Genomic DNA, 17,835 nt, shown 5'->3' on the forward strand with positions numbered 1-17,835 from the left:
ACTGAAATGGAATGAGGGAGTAAAGACTTGAGGGCTCAAAATGACACTGATACAAACCAGCTTCTTCCAGGTGCATAATGTTCACTTTAAATTTGTTTGTATACAGTGTACAGTTTGTATACTAGTGTAAGACACTGCTGCTAGTTGGTTAGTAGCGAGGGACAGTATTCGTGGAGCTGCCTTCTATTTGTAGTGTTGGAGACCTGTTGCTCGTTCGTTTGTGGTCATCAGCTGGAAGTTCTGTCCCTGAGAGGTGCAATAGTGGTGGTGAGAGGTCGTGTTCAGTAGTGATGGGGAATGGCATATTGGACTTTTTCCCCTTATCAAATCATTTAGTTCGCATGTGTTTGCAATTAGACCTCTCAGCAGCACTTTGGAATAGTTTTCTTAGGTTAGGTAACACTTTGTACTTTAAATAAGTAAATATCGATAGCTTGATTTAACTAGATATTTTAAATTTTGAAAGCAGAAAAAGTATTTTATCTTTTTGAATTAAAGGAGAAAAGCCATTGATTTGTTTTCACAGATGATGTCTTTGATAATGAATTGTCTTGGCACAGGTCTTGGCACAGGGGTATCTGGGAACCAAGGGCACCACTAAAACTCAGTCCTAGGAAGCAGTTTTAGGGAGTCCTCTGTTTATAAACCTATTTTTCTTCCCTATCCCGGAAGCATCTTAAGAGGTGTGGGCCTTAGGAGGGTGATGATCTGCTTTCTCCTTGAGATCAGCTAATCTGGGGAAGCTTCGGTGTGCGTGTGCATGTGTGTGGGTGTTTCTTTTTTTAAATGAAAGTTTACAACCTTAGCTCAAGTGTATGAGGCTGACCATTCTATTTGTAAACTACCTCCTTCCTGGAAAAGTCTCAGCTTCATATTTTTTGAACACGCGGCAGAGTTCTTAGCGTCAAAAGGTGACATACCACTTAAGATCAGTATTCACTGGAGAGGTTTACATTTGGTAGCTAGAGCTGGCATCCATCACTAGTCACTTTGCCAGGATGAATGCTGGTGGCAAAAGTTGCCTAAGTTAAGGTAGGGGAGCAGGTTGAATGAGTTTTTGAGGCATCTGCTGTGATTATCTTAGCTTTTCATCTGCTCTGGCCCATATCTACTCAGTCATATGCTGGAAAATGTTTTAACAACCAGGTTCTCTGAAGAGAAATAAAAAAGCCCTAAGTTGTAGCATTTGCCAATTTCTATGATGTAAACTACTCCTCTGGCTGATCTTAAGCCAACACCTTGGAGTTGAGAAGGGTGCACACAGTTGGCTCAGTGCCCCACGCTGAGCCAACAGACCACTGCATTTATTTTACCCTTGGATGCATTTTCACATAATTTCTAAAATAATTTTTTTCTTATTCATATGCTTATTTTTAAAAATACAAAATTAAAATCACGTCTGACTTCAGTAATCTTTTTTTTCATGGTTTATCACAGTGCTTTTGTGTTGTTATATTCTTTATGGCATATTTTGTGTTTTCAAAGGTGGAAACTTCCACTGATTTTTAAAAACTTATACATAATGGAAGAAAAGAATCTAGAAGCCCTCAAAAGGTCATCCTTAAGCTTCCTAGAGTTAAAATATAGGTTTAATTTTTTCACAAGAGTTAAAATATAGGTTTAATTTTTTCACATTTTGATGGTTAAAATATAGGTATAATTTTTTTTTTCAAATTTTGATGGGGAAAGTAAGCCCATGAGCCTGTGGAGTAAAAGGGCAGATTTGTTTTTTTAACTGGAAGAATTCCAACTATGTTAGAGATCAAAAAAAGCAGGCCTAACTGTTGAATCTGTTTACCTGGCACAATTTCTAGTTTTCTCCATACTGTGTGTCCCTTAGGTTTGGAGGGGAAAATGAATCAGAGGCTTGGAATTCTGGAGCTGTAACTGTAGGCTATAGTGTCCCTTCAGTTCCCTTCATACCTGCATTGTAGGATTTCTGGTCTAATGACATTGTTTCATCCTGAGCTCCGAATTTGTGTTATGATTCTAAAGTTCTAGAAGGCAGTCTTGTATGTTTCTAGTGAATCTAAGCACATTAGAGGCACCCATTGGCGTTTCAGAAAAGCGGTCTCCAACCTTTTGGAAAACACCTTGATCAGTAAAAGTTTTTGAACACAAATTCCCTATTGCAAATTCATATGTATGTTAAGTTATATACCGCTATACTAAAGTGATAGGTACATTATAAGACATAGCAAACATAGAAATTAGGGATGGCATAAACACTGAGCCTTGAGGAAAGTGCAGAGTTTTCTGCCTGCACCCAGTAGACTGTCTCGTGCGCCCCTGGCAGCATGCGCTCTCCTTTACCTGCTGCTGACCCAGGACACTGCTTCTCAGTCGCTTCTTATAAAAGCGGGTGCTTTTGCTGTGATATATGGAGAAATCCTTCACGTGTGTGATCTGATGTTCATGTAAAATCTCTAGAAGAGATTTGGAATTTTTCAGGAGAGTTAGTCATCAGCTTTCTGAAATTTCATATTCTTTTTCATAACTTGCCAAATAACCCATTACCAGATTGTGTCCAGAGCTTCGCACATACTATTTTTGACAGCCTGGTGTCTCTTTCTTCTTCATATTAGGTACGGATCTATAATTTACTTTTATTTTACTAATCTGCTTACAGACTTCTTTTGGCCTTATGTTATATGTTACCAACAAATTCAGAATTATTTCAAGTTACTTTATGTTAAAATATATAATAACCTCCATTTTCTAGCTGCATTAGTAACTTGTTGATTTTTATTTATTTGTAACATTTCAGCATCTGAAGAAATACTTTTCTTGATGGGTCTGTTCTGTCTATCACTTCATTTACCATATATATTTTATTTACCCATGCCAGAAGTCTAGAATTGTGCTGAGGTGCCATTCTTGGGTGTGTGAACAAGTATGGAGACGAGTGCAGGTCTCTTTGTGCAGAAGCCTGGAGCTCTGGATGAATTACCAAACCAATAGGAAAGTTAAAAAGACTACTCCTGGTGTACGTAGTCTGTTATCTGAGGGCATGACAGAATATATTATTCCTAAATGGAACTGAGAAGTTAATTGTTCAGTCCATAGTAGTGAAGTGGAGGAACCATAATTGTCTCTAACAGGTACTCTGACCAGAGAATGGGTTCTGTGGAAAGGAATTTGTTAATTATCTTCTTGGTTTTGGGTCAACAAATAAATGTTTTGTTATTGTTTTTTAATGCTGTTGGCATTGCCTGAAACAAGGTGCCCTGTTATTCCTCTTATGTCATCGGAATTCTGCTTACTGAAGTTGCAGTTTTAATCTTAGAATCTAGAATTCTTGTGGGTGGTAGAGTACTGAGCAAGAAAAGGCGGCGGTTTGATTTCATTTCTCGTACTTGGTGGGACCTGTTAGGGTGAAAGTCATGTTTTGACCTGTAAAGAGAGCACATCTGAAAGGTGAGTTGTTGATGTAGTGTAAATGTTCCATTTGAAGCTGCCGGTTTCTTCAAGTTATGTTTCTGAAAAAAAGTTGTAAGTGATAGATTGACAGCCTGCCAGAAAATAGCAATTTCTAGGGTGCTGCCATTCCCACTTGGCCATTGTGAGAGATGGAAGCCCACAGTGGGTTACATTAGAGGGGAAATGTTGGCTTGAAGCTTTCTTCAGAAGCCAGGAAATTCAGGCTGTTGTTAACATCGTTTGAAATGAAACCTTTAACAAGAAAATTCATGAGGGATACAATCAAACTTAGTAAGTCTCTTCAACTCTAATCTTTTGAGTATAATACACATCAGGAAGTTTCATGAGGTTTAAATTTTTATTTTTAAATATTTAATTGGGAAACTAGAGAATTTCCAAGTCAGTCTGATTTATTGGCTGAGTTCTTATATGTCTGTGTACATATACTGATTTATTGACTGAGAGAGTGTTTGTGTGTGTATAACTAAATCTATTTTTCAGAGGGAACATATATTATTCATCCTCTAGGATGGCTCCTAGGCTATTTTATACTAAAACTTAAAAAAAAATGGCTGCACTTTGCAGTTGCCACTTTTTAAAAATTAATGCCTTGCACATTTCAGTTTTTTTAAATATATAGAATCATAGGCCTTAAAGATTAATTGCTTGCCAGCATTTCACAAATACAGCGCTACATGTGATATACTCTAAACAAGTCATCTTAAAATGTTCTCTTATGTTCACATGTTATTAAGCAAATAAGGATGTCCTTTCTTAAAATTTCTACATTACTTTTGCTTTTGTGTAAAATCCTTATTACCTTGGGTTCTAAGTTTCTCAGAGAGGAGGTTTATACTAGAAGTAGTATTTCTAAAATACAGATTTGACCATGGATTGATACAATGGTGGAGGATTCTCCACCATTAGGAACGTTGTAGCCTAATTTATCCTTTTAAACTGTACATAATAAGCATTAGCAGAAACCTCAGAGTATCTTGGGCTGAAGGTTCTTCTCAACTTTGCCTTGTTTCCCATCTCATAAGGGCCCCATTCTGGTTCTTGTCCCTTCCAAGGGTTATGAGCCTATGCTAGGACAGGCCTGGGATCTTCTGGACGGGGTTGAGGGGGTGGGGGGTCCTGTGGCTGGGCCAGAGTTCTAGCCAATGGAATCATTCAAGTATGCCCAGAGTTCAGGGTGGGAATGCCATATACTGGTATAAAATCACTTGGCACTTTTTGGGGCACCATTATTAGCACTGTTTTGTTTCTAATAACTGGAAGCACTTAATGATTATTTCATTTGTTTAATTTCAACTTGAGTATATTGAGGGTCAGGGAAGTAAGGTTTATTTCTCGTTTATGTTTTCTGGATCTTAAGACTGTTTGGAGAAGGGATAAACATATTACCTAATGAGCCATTCTTTTGGCTAGGATGTTTTAAAATAATTTACAAGCTGTTAATATTGTGCTTTGTAGAAATGTATGACTTTTTTAATGATTTGCAGTTGGGGGATTACTCTCAACTTTGCAAACTACCCAATTTTAAGTTTCTTTTCTCTTTAATCATTGTTGCTTATTGTTTGTTATATAGGAGGCACAGTCTCTTCTAAGACATTTCAAATTTTTGTTTTTGAGGGCAGTATTACCAGTGGCCTTTACATGTACATTACATTCATTGCTTATTTGATAAAGCAGCATATTTTATGAACTTCCCTGTTCAGTATTAGTGAAATTAACTAAGATGCATATATGTAAAGATAGAAATGAATACAATTGATTCTTGATTACTCGAGGCCTATTTATTCGGTTTGGCCATTCCATCTTTTCTAATCACGATCATATCTGTTTCTTCACTTTTGCCTTCTAGCAGTTTCATCTGTCTTTGTGGGTGGGGAGGATTAAATATGAAACTCAGCCCAGTCATTTTGCTACTGGTTAGCTTTGGTTTGAGGTGAATAAAATTTTTGACTAAAATTAGTTTTTTAGAATTATGCCCTTTATTCACCAAATAATCAAGCTGGCTAAAAAAAAAAAGTATATAACTTTGCATTTTGAAGAACAAACTAATAATTTTCTGTGATCCCTACTGGATCTTCAAGTGTGGACATCACTTGAAAAATACATGATGTGAAATAATAAACTTTTGATTTTCATCCACTCAATCTATAATTCAGAAGAAAAGCATTTCTGCTATGGCGTTAACACAGGAGAGATTATTCTTTTACGTCCAGGTCTTGGTTTGGGATATGTGGTAATAAGAACCTGTCGGGATGCTTTCCTCAAACCTAGATCTACTCAGCTGAGAAGACAGTTACTTCATTGTTTATTTTATTGAACTCTCTCTCTCATAATATTCAGTATCCCCTACTTTTGTGTAAATGGAATACTTATATATATAACGCAAGTGCACACCTACCCAAAGGAATGAATAATTGTTAAAGGTCATTAATAACTTGTCTTAATTTTAGTGTAATTTACATTAGGGAGACCTTCAAAGTATTAAAATCACCTTTTTTCTTTTATTTTTCCTAAAAAAAGTTTTAAAATGATAATAACTGCTAATGTTTATTAAAATCACATTAATTGTTGATGCAACTGGAGAGGAACTGCCCTGTCTTCTAGCTCAGCCGTCTGACGTAACCTGTTGGGAAACAAAGGGTGTTGTCTTGGGGCTGACCAGGATGCCTGTGGCTGGCTCCTGCATTCTGTTCGCATGCGGCCACGAGACTTGACACAGAGTTTAGGTAGGTGAGAAGAAGATGCACTCACACTTTGAGGGCTTTATAATATGCTGCTGCTTTTAAAAGAAAAAAGTGTAGTTGATACTCAATGCATCTCCAGACATGGTAAGGGGTTGCTCTGAATAACCAATCAGGTGATCATTTTTTCTATTGCTTCAAGTTTTATGCAAAAATTTTATTAAATTCTGTGATGGTGATATGCATCTTTTTAGAAAGATGATACATTAAAATATTTTATGTAAGAACTGACAGAGGAATTTGCTTTGTATAATGGCAAGCTGGCTTTAAGAAAGCACCGTAGCAAATTTACTCAAGTCCAAAATTATATAGATATGTTAATAGATATATGTGCAACTAGATATGGACAACAATTGTATTTTTTTAAATAAATATTTTTAACAAAATGACTTGCTGAATTGATTCTTCATTTCCCTCCTCTCACATCCATTGAGGTAGGTAGTCAGTTTTACATCCATGCTAAACATAGATAAGGAAAGAGTTCAGCTTTCCCAGTGGTTATCATTAAAACCTGGCCTTCAACTGTTTGATGTGTATCTACATTAAAATAATTAAAGACTGAGTTGGATGGAGGTAGGTGGTGAAAAGGGGAATTATAAAATGGTTGTTGATATTGATATAAAAAGGAATTAAGAGAGAACTGACCAGCTAGAAAAACTATTCACCGTGTGAAATCTTTGTATTTTAAATTTTATTTACATTTTTTAAAAGTTTTTAAAAATTTAGTTAGATTCTTTTATTCTAGCCCTTGTAAGAAGCAGCTTTTGCATATTTCTCCTCCAGGCACCGTTCCTTCATGTAATTTTTGAGATTAGAAACTGGAGACTTCAGTTCGTTTAGCAAATGGAATTAGGCCTTTTCAGAACTGGGTCAATATAATATACATGAGGGAAAGTGGGGTTAATAGGTGGTGAAGTCACATCAGAGGGGTCTGTTTCCTGTCTCTAGGTGAAAATCATGAGATAGAGTAACGGATTGTTCTGCGGGGGACAGCAGTTCACTAATCCTGGTGAAGTGTCCCTTCCGAGGATGGGTCAGTGAGCAATGTGCAGCACCGCTGAGTGGGAACCACTTACGAGGACTGCTGGGTTCTCCTCCATTACTGTCCTCAAAATACATGACCTAAAACAGTGTCCCGTGAGGTCGAATAAGTTTGGGAAATGGGGTCGTCACCTCAATGGGGGTTGGAGATTCAAAATGCCTATTGGAATATTAAAAGCTCTGAGAAGTCCTTCAGTAAAACAGCCTGTTTAATCCACCATTTTCTAACCTGACTGTTGACACGTCCTTTTTTGAGAGGCATAACGGCTATTTTGCAATCACTTTCTGCATTTTATAGATGCATCTAATGACAAACTATACCCTACAGTTGGGTAGTTTTCCAGGGCTGGCATTATCAGGTAGGAGCTAGTCATTAACAGTTGTAAGATTTCACACTGACTGTCAGACAAAGCACTGCGCTTGCTGGAGTAACGCTGTGTAACTGAAGGGAGTCCATGAAGGCGACAATTTGGAATAACCTTAAAGGAAGAGGATAGTGCCTAATCAAACAGGAAAGATAATTCCTAATAGGTGGAAAGCATTGGTATCAAGGAGGTTGCTGAAACATCAGAGTTGATTTTAGGATTCTCAACGTGTTTTGAATATATCGTTGACAGAAACCCTTCTCTAGTCGAGGTCACCTTCCTTCCATGTTGCCAAATCCAGTGGTTCATGGTCAGTCCTCTCTGGACCTCATGGCAGCACTGATTACTTCCTCCTTGAGATACTCTTCACATGCCTTCGAGGAAACCACATTCTCTCCTGAAGTTCCTGCTACTTCTCTGGCCTCTTCTCTCATTTGCCCTGCTGGATCTTACTATTTTTTCAAACCTCTAGGTGTTGAAGAACCCCAGGGCTCAAGCTTCCAGCCTGTGTCTACAATCACTCTTAGGTAGTCTCATTCAGCCCCATGGCTTTAAACACTATATGTATTTGGCCACGAAATTTAAATCTTTGGGTTTGACTTGTGTGTGAGGAAGATTAGCCCTGAGCTAACATATATTGCCAATCCTCCTCTTTTTTGCTGAGGAAGATTGGCCCTGGGCTAACATCTGTGCCCATCTTCCTCTACTCTATATGGGACACCACCACAGCATGGCTTGACAAACGGTGCGTTGGTGCACACCTGGGATCCGAACCTGTGAACCCTGGGCCACTGAAGCGGAGCGCGCAAACTTAACCACTGCGCCACTGGGCTGGCCCCGGGCTGGACTTTTTAAGATCTAGACTTTTATATCTACCAGCCTTCTTGACATCCAAGATGGCGCCATAAAATGAACACATCCAAAACAGAAGTCTAGTGCCCCCATTGTCTTCCAGTGTTAAATGGCCTCATCATATACCCAATTACTCAAATTAAATGGCTTGCGGTCATCCTTGATTTGCCTCTTTCTCTCACACCGCACACCCAGTCCATCAGCAAATTCTGTCAGTTTGACTTTCAAGATATAGCTTTAATCCAATCACGGTCACTACCTCCACTGCTACCAACATTTCCAGGCCACTGTCTTCTCTTACATAGTTTATTGCAATTGTACCCTTGCTGGTGTCCCCAATTTCATTCTTGCCCCATAGTCTCTTCACACGACAACCAGAGTATTACTTTTAAACATGTAAATCAGATCATGTCCCTTGCCTGCTTACAACTCCCAATCTCACAGAACTGAAAAAAATCCCCCCAGGAGCCAGCCCTGGTGGCCTAGAGGTTCAAGTTTGGTGTGCTCCACTTCTGCGGCCCTGGGCATGGAACCACACCACTTGTCTGTCAGTAGCCATGCTGTAGCATTGGCTCACCAGAAAAACTTACAACTATACACAACTATGTAATGGGGCTTTGGTGGGTGGGGGAGGAAGGAAAAAAGGAGGAAGATTGGCCACAGATGTTAGCTTAGGGCGAATCTTCCCCTGCAAAAAAACAAATCCCCCCACTCCTACCATGGCTTATCTGATCTGGCCCCTCACAACCACTGCAGCCTGTTTCCTGCCGCTCTCCCTCTTCCGCCCTGCTCTTAAGCCACACTGGCCTATTTGCTGTTCCTCAATTACTACACACGTATTCATTCAGTCTAAGGCCCTTGCACTTGCTGTGTCCCTTCCTGGTACCATCCTCCCCCAGGTACTTGGCTTGCTCCTTCATATCGTTTAGGTTTCTGCACAAATGGTACCTCCTTAGAAAGGCCTTCCAGAGCATCCCTTGACATTCTCTCTTCCCACCCTCCTTCCCTGCTTTATATTTCTTTATGGCACTCAATTATCCCTCATCCTGTGGCATCTTCTGTTTACTGTCAGTATGTCTTCAGCTGCTATGTAATCTCTGTGAGGCAGGGACTTTCATCTCATTCTTTGCTGTATATACCTCTGCACCTAGATCAGTGCCTTGAACAGAACAGGTGCTCAGTACATCTTATTTAGTTTTTTGGTGAGGAAGACTGGCCCTGAGCTAACATATGTGCCAGTCTTCCTCCATTTTGCATGTGGGACACTGCCACAGCATGGCTTGATGAGTGGTGTGGAGGTCCATGACCAGGATCCAAACCTGCAAATCCCACGCCACCCAAGTGGAGCCTGTGAGCTTAACCACTATGCCACTGGGCCGGCCTCTCGGTAAATCTTTTTTAAATGGATAGATGAATTCTCTAAAAGCCCTCCATGTCCCTGTGTCTTCCGTCAGTGCGTCGGGTATGTTGCTTCCTGCATCCGAGTAGCAGAGGGAAATCCGGGAGCAGGATGGCTCCACAGCACTCTGAGATGTCCGACTCGCAGATGGAAAAAAGCCCTCCCTACTCTGTAACTGATTGTGAGGTGTGGTATAAAAACCTATCTGCCTCCCCTTGTTCTGACTGTATGAAAGAGGGAACAGTGGTTCTCAGTCCTGTCTGTGAGAGTTTTGTTTCTTCTGAAATATCAGCCATGTGAACCTGTAGTACGAGAGAGACCCATCTTTGGGGAACATTTGGTCATTTGTTGCCGAGCTTACATAAGAGGATCAATTGTCCTTCATAATGGATAACACGCTTATTAAATTTAAAATATTTTATTTTAGGAAAGGTACTCTTAGATTTGTTTCAGTCTTGTTTTCCATATTCACAAATTAATCATGATCACTTTAGACATAGCCATCATTCTTCTTTCTAAATCTGTATAAAAAGGATGTTTTCTTGAAAAACCACAAGAAAAATACAGCTGTTTTCTTTTTGCCCAGGTCAGTCACTACAGTAGATTGCTGCCATCTAATGCTTTTAAGTATTTATAGACATAGCTAAAACTATACCCCTATACCACCAGCTTTCAAATGAATTTGGCTCTGTTTGACTGACAATAAATATGTACCAAACATATGAACAATTTCAAAGCTGCTTATGAGGTTTTAAAAATAAAAATTGCTAACATTTATTAAGCAATTTCTGTGTCAGGCATATAAGAATTGCTTTACACAAATTCACTTAATTCTTTCAGAATTTCTTTGAGGTAGGGTAAGGTTCTTTTAGAAATGCCACTTTACAGATAAAAGGTGAGGCTGGAAGAGCCGCAGTGATCTGCCCAGGGCCACACAGCTAGAAGGTGAGGCCAGGGGTTGAGCCAGATTCTCACTGCTACCTGTGCTGCTGGCACACGGACCTGCCTTCCGTGACAATGCCTTTGGTTCCAGGATAAACCTGGTGTCGGGCATGCAAACCACACCACTTGGACAGGTTACTGAGAACCATGATCCACTTGCTTTTTATTTTTATTTTTATTTTTTTTAATTTTATTTATTTATTTTTTTCCCCAAAGCCCCAGTAGATAGTTGTATGTCACAGCTGCACATCCTTCTAGTTCCTGTATGTGGGACGCGGCCTCAGCATGGCCGGAGAAGCGGTGCATCAGTGCGCGCCCGGGGTTCCGAACCCGGGCCACCAGTAGCGGAGCGCGCACTTAACCGCTAAACCACGGGGCGGCCCCCACTTGCTTTTTATATTTACACATATACATTTATATATTCACAGAGAAAGTGCAGGTAAACGAATACAGATGGTCACTGTCATTGCCACTTCCCTGCCGACAGGAGTCTCAGCACTCTGACCCTCTCTGAGTCACTGTATTTGCATTCTCTGTGGCATACAGGACTGGCTTGGCACAGGAACTGTCACTCCATGACAGACACTGCTTTCAGTGTACTGCACAGCTTGAACTGTTCAGTAGTTCCGGCTTTCTGTTAAAAAAAAACGAACTTGACATGGTATGTCAAGGTACTTGACATGGCAAAAAAACTTGACAAGAGTTTTTGTCTCTATAGAAGATGTAAAGTTTACATTCGATATTTTTGAGAAATTCTTAGTGCTGTTTCTACACTTTTTTTTTTCATGAAGAAGATCAGCCCTGAGCTAACATCCATGCCAATCCTCTGCTTTTTGCTGAGGAAGACTGGCCCTCAGCTAACATCTGTGCCCATCTTCCTCCACTTTATGTGGGATGCTGCCACAGCATGGCCTGACAGGCAGCGCATTGGTGCGCGCCCAGGATCCGAACCCGGGCCGCCAGCAGCAGAGCACATACACTTAACTGCTATGCCACGGGGCCGGCCCCTGTTTCTATACTTTTTATAAGTTAATCAATGTCAGTAAAGAAAAACAACATCCATCCCATTCTTCCAGGCAACTTCTGGACCTAACTGGTTATTAGCAGTGGTATGCTGGTAAATGTTCAACGGCTGGCTCTCCAGGGAGGAAAACAAAGCCATGATTTGTAGCTTTTGCCAATTTCTGTGGTGTAAATACTCCTATCATGACTGATCTCAGGCTACCAATACGTTATCACTGAAAGTGGAGTTGGAAAGAGATGTGCAGAAGCACACCTTTATATAATGTCTCCACCATACAGGTACAAGAGACATAGATAACCTCCAGAGCACAGATGTAAAACAACTAGGAAGTGATGAGCTTCGAGTATTACCTTTGTTTTAATGTAATTTAAATTTCTATAATTTAATTTTTAATATTGGCTGCGTTTAACAACCAGCTCTCAAAATGAAAATTTAACAGTCAGCTTTTATAAGCTGATATAAGCTAGCCCAACATACCACTGAATTAGTGTCCTAAAGATAGCAAGATTCAGCTTTTCCTTTTGATGTTTTAGATTACAGATGACCTACTGGTATCAGCAGCAGGAATTTGAGGGACTTTGGACTATTAATAAGTAAAAAGCACACAAATCCTTTGAGCATGCCAGAGAATAACTTGATGTTTGTTTTGATTAATTTAAAAATATATCTGCATATAGCGATGATCATCGAGCTTTACAATGTCAACCTATTTTTTCAAATTTCAACTAAGAGTGATCCTCAAACCCAGGGTGTGGTCCATGAAGGCAGCATGTGGCTGTCTTCTTCCTTCCCGTCTGGGTGTCCTGGACGGCTCTGACCAGCAGTCTGAACCAGGGAAGAGGCAGGTAACTGGAGTAGCCAGGTAAGCTGCTTATGATTTGCCCAGGGAGGACCCAGGTACCAGAACTCAGTTTAGTTTCTTCTACTCAACCAAGTGTTAGTGGAGAAGATCCGAACCAAGGCGTGGAGAGATTGCCTCCACCTCCACCTCCACCTCCAGCTTTCTTAAACACTTTGGTCTGTGCCGTGCTCAAGAGGCTGGAAGTCTTCGCCTGCCTCCTTCACCCAGTTTTACCTCTGGTAGCACTCCAAGCTTTCCATTCCAAGCGGTTTGTCCTGGGTAGGAACTACAAAAGAAAAACCAGGTCGCAGGTTTCAGCAGCTCTGATTAGTTGCAGCAATCATTCATGCTGAGAGCATCCCCAGGCTTTTTGTTTCTCTGCCATTCTGTGGCTCATCAGAGAGCAGAGTGCAAAGTCACACCTCCTAGTTCTGGCAAACTGTTGGTGATGGCGGTCTGTTGAGACTAGTGTCTAAGGCTTGGGAAATATGCATTTCTTTTTGTCCCCCATGAATAGGGACCTCATTAGGTGTTGCTCACTTGATAGTCAGCAAATACTTCCTGAACCTGTGGCCTAAAGGAAGCCTCTGTGCTGAGTGCCGGGCTGGACGACCGGCTCCGGCCATCTCAGAAGCGGGGCTGCAGTCAGTGCTGATTAGGGGCCCCGTTGTTCTTCTGGGCCCTTAAACTGAGTGTTGCAAGAATGTGTATGTCCACCTAGGAGAGACAGGGCGATGGATCCTGTCCCTTCAGAGCATGAAGGCCCTGCCTGGCACCTCCTCTCAAGCACTGGCTGCCTGCACAGCTGATGCAGTCGCTGGGACTTGGAGAGCTCTGGGTGGAAGGGCAGGTGAGGGCTCACGGTTATGAAAACAGCTCTGGGACTCCCCCTGCCTGGGGTCTCTAGGAAGGAGACTATTCTTAGGAGGTGTCTCTGCCCTGAAGGAGCTTTTCTTTGCCACTTGGCCTGAAGGACTTCTTTTTGAAAAAGAGATTTGGACTAGAGTCAAATCCTGAACTGCAAAGAGATGGCCCATTAGGCTGCTGGGCGAGTTCCAGCCAAGGAGGCAGCCTCTGCCTTCCAGTGCCCTGCACAGGCTGGTCCCGTGGCATGGTGGGATGTGGGAAGCCAAATTCATAGTCCATGCCCCTCTCCGAATGGAGAAACCATGAGTCAGCCTACCTCGTTCCCTCCTGCCCTAAGAGCCCAATGCAGACAATCGCCCAGCAAAGCAGGAAGAGGGGAAAGGGAAGCTGTAGAAAAATAAACATTTCCTTGCATTTTACTTGGAACAGAACAGCATTTGTGGCGTGCTAAGATCCATAGCATCTCCCATGTTTCCCCCCGCTCTGTTTTCCTCCTCTTGTGTAGAAACAGATTCTTTCCTTACCTGATGCGAGTCCAGGGTGCATCCTGTGGAAAAACAGGAGCAAGATATAGAAGGTAAAAGCCAAGCAACCAAAGATCACGCCACAGACCAGGAAACTATAGCTGCCCTGAGCCTGGAAGATCTGCCAAAGGGGAAAACACAGACACCGGCCGTCAAACCTCACATGAAGATGCAGTAGAGGAAGCAGCCTGTTGGGCCTCGGCGGGTCTGTCAGTCAAGTTGAGGCCCGTCACGCCAATAGATAGAAGCATGGGTAGGAGGGACGTCGTGGCCTCATTTCAAGGTTATGCTTCTGGAGGAGGCAGAAATCCTGCTCTAAGGCAGAGGTTGAACCCGGTGACCCCTGCAGTCCCTTTCAGCTCTGTGTCTGGAACCTTCTGAAAAATCTCTAAATCTTCATTAAAACTCCAGTCATACTAGGTGTTTCTATGCCCACAAGGCCTGACCAGAGCTTTGCAGAGCATACATTTATATATTTTTAGCCTTTTATTATGGAAAATCTAAACATATGCCAGAGTAGCACATGGAACTCCCATGGAGCCATCGCCCCACTTTAACCACTAGCACCACTTTCCTCTGGGCCCCACTCCTCCCTGCACCAGATGACACTGAAGCACATCCCAGACATGTCCTCTCGATGCAGAGGGTATCACACGAGGTAGGGGAGCAGAGGGCAGGGCAAGAAGAGGGAAGCACAAGAGTGATTAGGGGGACTCTGGAGACGGAGAGACAGAGGTTTGAACAGCATCTCTGTCAGTTATTGGAAGTGTGACTGACCGAGGGCAGGTTGCTAAATTTATCTGAGTTTCAGTATCCTTCTTTGTAAAAAGGGGAATAACAATATCCACATTATAGTCTTCGGTAAAAAGCACATGTATTCTTTCTCCTGGTAAACAAATAAAACATGAATATGTTTGAAGAGGACTGGGAGAGCTGCCCTTGATCGGGTTGGGCAGGAAAGCTGGGCCCGCTGCAGGGTGGCCAAAGGCTCGAAGAGGGGGAATAGGGAGTGGGAGGTTGAGGCGGGATGGAAAAAGAGCTGTGACTGCAGCTCACACGCATCCCAGGCCCTGAGAGCTCAACAATGTTCTCACGGGGCCCCTCTGGCCCTGCGCCCAGACATGGCTGGTGTTTGCTTTGGACTATACCCCGCGTCCCTTCCTACCTCCAGGTCCCACATTTGGAGGCTCAGCTTTCAAGGCTGGCTCGGAAACGGAAACAGGTAACACAGACAGAGTGAGGCCCTTGCTGCGTGGGAGGCTTGGGGAAGGGCCAGTTGGGTTCAGCACCTTCTCACCTGCTTGGAGGAGAGCTCCCCTACTGCTCCCCCCGTGCCCAGAGTTTCCCACATACCGAACCAACCAGCATCTGGAGGACCATCTCGCCAATTCCTGCCCCCGTCACCAGCACCGTGGTCGCACAGCCTAACCAAAAGAGAGGATTTGGTTTAGTAAAATCAAGTTAAGGAGTTAGAAATCAGCTGGCATGATCCAGGTTGTTTCTGGAAAGCCTCTGGAAAATGGTATGGCTGCCTAAGTGGATTACTTTGGATTCCTAAGATTTCTCAGACTTTAGCACTTTGCTTTAGGTCCTGTGTCATTATGTTCCTTCCTTGTTCTGAAACCTTCGGTGGCTCGTGATTGTCTTCAGGGTAAATTCCAAGTTGCTCAGACTGGTGTTCAGGGCTCTTCCCAATATGACCACCACCTTCTTTTCCAGCAAGACTTCCTGCTCTCCTCAGGCCAGCCCTCTGCTCTAGGCAGACCATTGTCCTCACTGCCCTGGCATTGCACTGATCAGCCACACCTCTGACGAATCTGGCAAAATGGCACAGACCTTCAGAGCCCAAGCTGCAGAGTCAGACTCGTGTTCCAAGCCCAGCTGTGCAAGTTACCTACCAGCCATGCGACCTTAGGAAGTTCTTTCTCTTCTCTAGGCCTTGGTTTCCTTCTGGAAAGTGGGCATGCCGACAGCTCCTCCACAGGGTTGCTGTGTGGTAACTCCAATGCAATACATGTGAATGCTTAGTGCTGGCACAGAGTAAACCCTCCACACCAGGCCAGTTCTCTGCTTCGACCCTTCAACGCTGCCTTCGGGGTGCTTCGCAGGGCCCTTTATTATCTGTCCCTGTTGAGAGCTCAGACTTGTCTCTCACACTCCCTGCTCACAACCTGCCCTCCAGCCAGGACACACTACCTTCAGAGTCCTGACCCTGCACACTCCCTCTCGCCACCAGGGTCTGACTCATGCGCTCACTCCCTCCAGAACACTCCTGCTCCTACTCTTTGTCTGGCAAACTCCTGTTCACCTTTGAAGTCCTGGTTTAGGCTTCCTTTAGTCATCTTCTCCCCCGGCCCTAAACCTGGATTAGCTGTTCCTCCTCTGTGCTCCCTCAGGCCCCTGCCCCCTGCTATCACGTACCCCACTGTCTGTCTTCCCGGCAGCCTTCCCCACTGAGAGAGGACTGTACCTTGAATTTTAGGTTCAGTGGCATCCACCACTGCTTATTATTAGCACAGTGGCCAACATATGGTAGACACTTAGTGTTTTTTTTAATAAAACAGAGATCATCAGTGTCTGCTCTGGGCTTCAGGTTCCTCTTTTCGGCCTGCTCACATTTAGACCTATCCTGTGCCTTGGCTCTCACACTGTTCACTGCCCTGCCCCACCCTTCCCTGGAATGCCTTTCCTTTTTCCTTCTGCTTTTCCAAATCCTGGGCCAGCTCCCGTCCCCTCTCTTCCAGGAAGCTATCTCTATATTCAACACTGGTCACTCCCGTCTCTGAATTCCAGCAGTGCCCACTGTCTATTCCACTCATTCATTCAAAACCCTTTCAGTACCTCTGTGCATCAGGCACTGTGCTAAATACTGAGGGCACTCAGATGAATAATCAGAGGGTAACATAGATACTGAGCACCTGTGAGCCAGTTAAGCTGCTAAGTCAAGAGCTTTACATTTTCTCTAATGCACAAGCATTCCTACAAGGTAGGTATTTGCATCCCCATTTTGCAGGTGAGAAAACTGAGGTTCAAAGAGGGGAAGGGAGTTGTATCGCACAAGGTGACAAAGCCAGAAAGGGTGAGGCAGGACTGACATTCAGGGCTGCTGATGACCCCAAAGCCCACACTCTTGCCCTTATCCCCTGCTGATGCCCACGGGAGCATGTTGCCCAGGAGAGGACACAGAAAATGTAGGAACAAAAGCCTTGAGGTGTGTCAAACACGAGAGGCAGGTACAAAGGAGGGGGCACACCTTTCCGGTGGGGATCAGAGAAGCTTCCCAGAGGGTCGGGGGAGAGGGACTTGAGCAGGAGATACAGGGGTGGGACAGAGTAGAGGGGGCGTTTCAGGCAGAGGATTCACCATGTGCCACAGTGTGGAAGTACAGGACAGTTTTTGTGCCATCAGGGAAGAGCAAATAACACGGCTAGAATGCAGGCCTCTGAGGGGAGTGGTGGGGAGAAGGCTGGAGGCAGGAAGAAAACTGCACAGGAAGACAGGAAGGCTGTGATCAGCTCTGTGTTTTAAAGGATCCCTCTGCATCAGGGCGGAGGATGACTCAGTAAGTGGTCCTCACCCTGGCTACACGTTAGAATCACCCAGCTGCTCTGGACCAACTACATCAGACTTTGTGGAGAGGAAGCCCAGACTTGGGTTCTGTTACAAGTGCTCTAGGGGATATTAATGTGGAACCAGCATTGAGAGCCACTGATGGAGGCAAATCTGAAGGCAAGGAGACCGGCCCAGACCTGCCAAGGCTCGGATGGAGGTGATTAGAAATTGGGAAAAGCTGGGCACCAT

General features: G+C 43.3%; 1 protein-coding gene across 3 annotated transcripts in view; it reads right to left on the reverse strand.

Annotated features, from left to right (window-relative positions):
• Positions 1-17,835, reverse strand: part of MFSD4A (major facilitator superfamily domain containing 4A) — a 307,016-nt gene that overhangs the window by 259,503 nt on the left and 29,678 nt on the right. The window contains exons 8-11 of one of the 3 annotated variants that reach the window (XM_058540220.1): positions 15,388-15,458; positions 14,035-14,155; positions 12,878-12,929; positions 11,101-11,412 (exon numbers count right to left, since the gene is read on the reverse strand). In XM_058540220.1, the coding sequence (XP_058396203.1) occupies positions 11,370-11,412; positions 12,878-12,929; positions 14,035-14,155; positions 15,388-15,458 (287 nt within the window). In that variant the 3' untranslated portion in view covers positions 11,101-11,369. Of the gene's footprint in view, positions 1-11,100; positions 12,930-14,034; positions 14,156-15,387; positions 15,459-17,835 lie in introns of those variants that run through there. The other 2 variants (XR_009219882.1, XM_058540221.1) reach the window with 2 other exon arrangements.

This window comes from Diceros bicornis, chromosome 4, assembly GCF_020826845.1.
Source record: "Diceros bicornis minor isolate mBicDic1 chromosome 4, mDicBic1.mat.cur, whole genome shotgun sequence".
Lineage (NCBI taxonomy): Eukaryota > Metazoa > Chordata > Mammalia > Perissodactyla > Rhinocerotidae > Diceros > Diceros bicornis.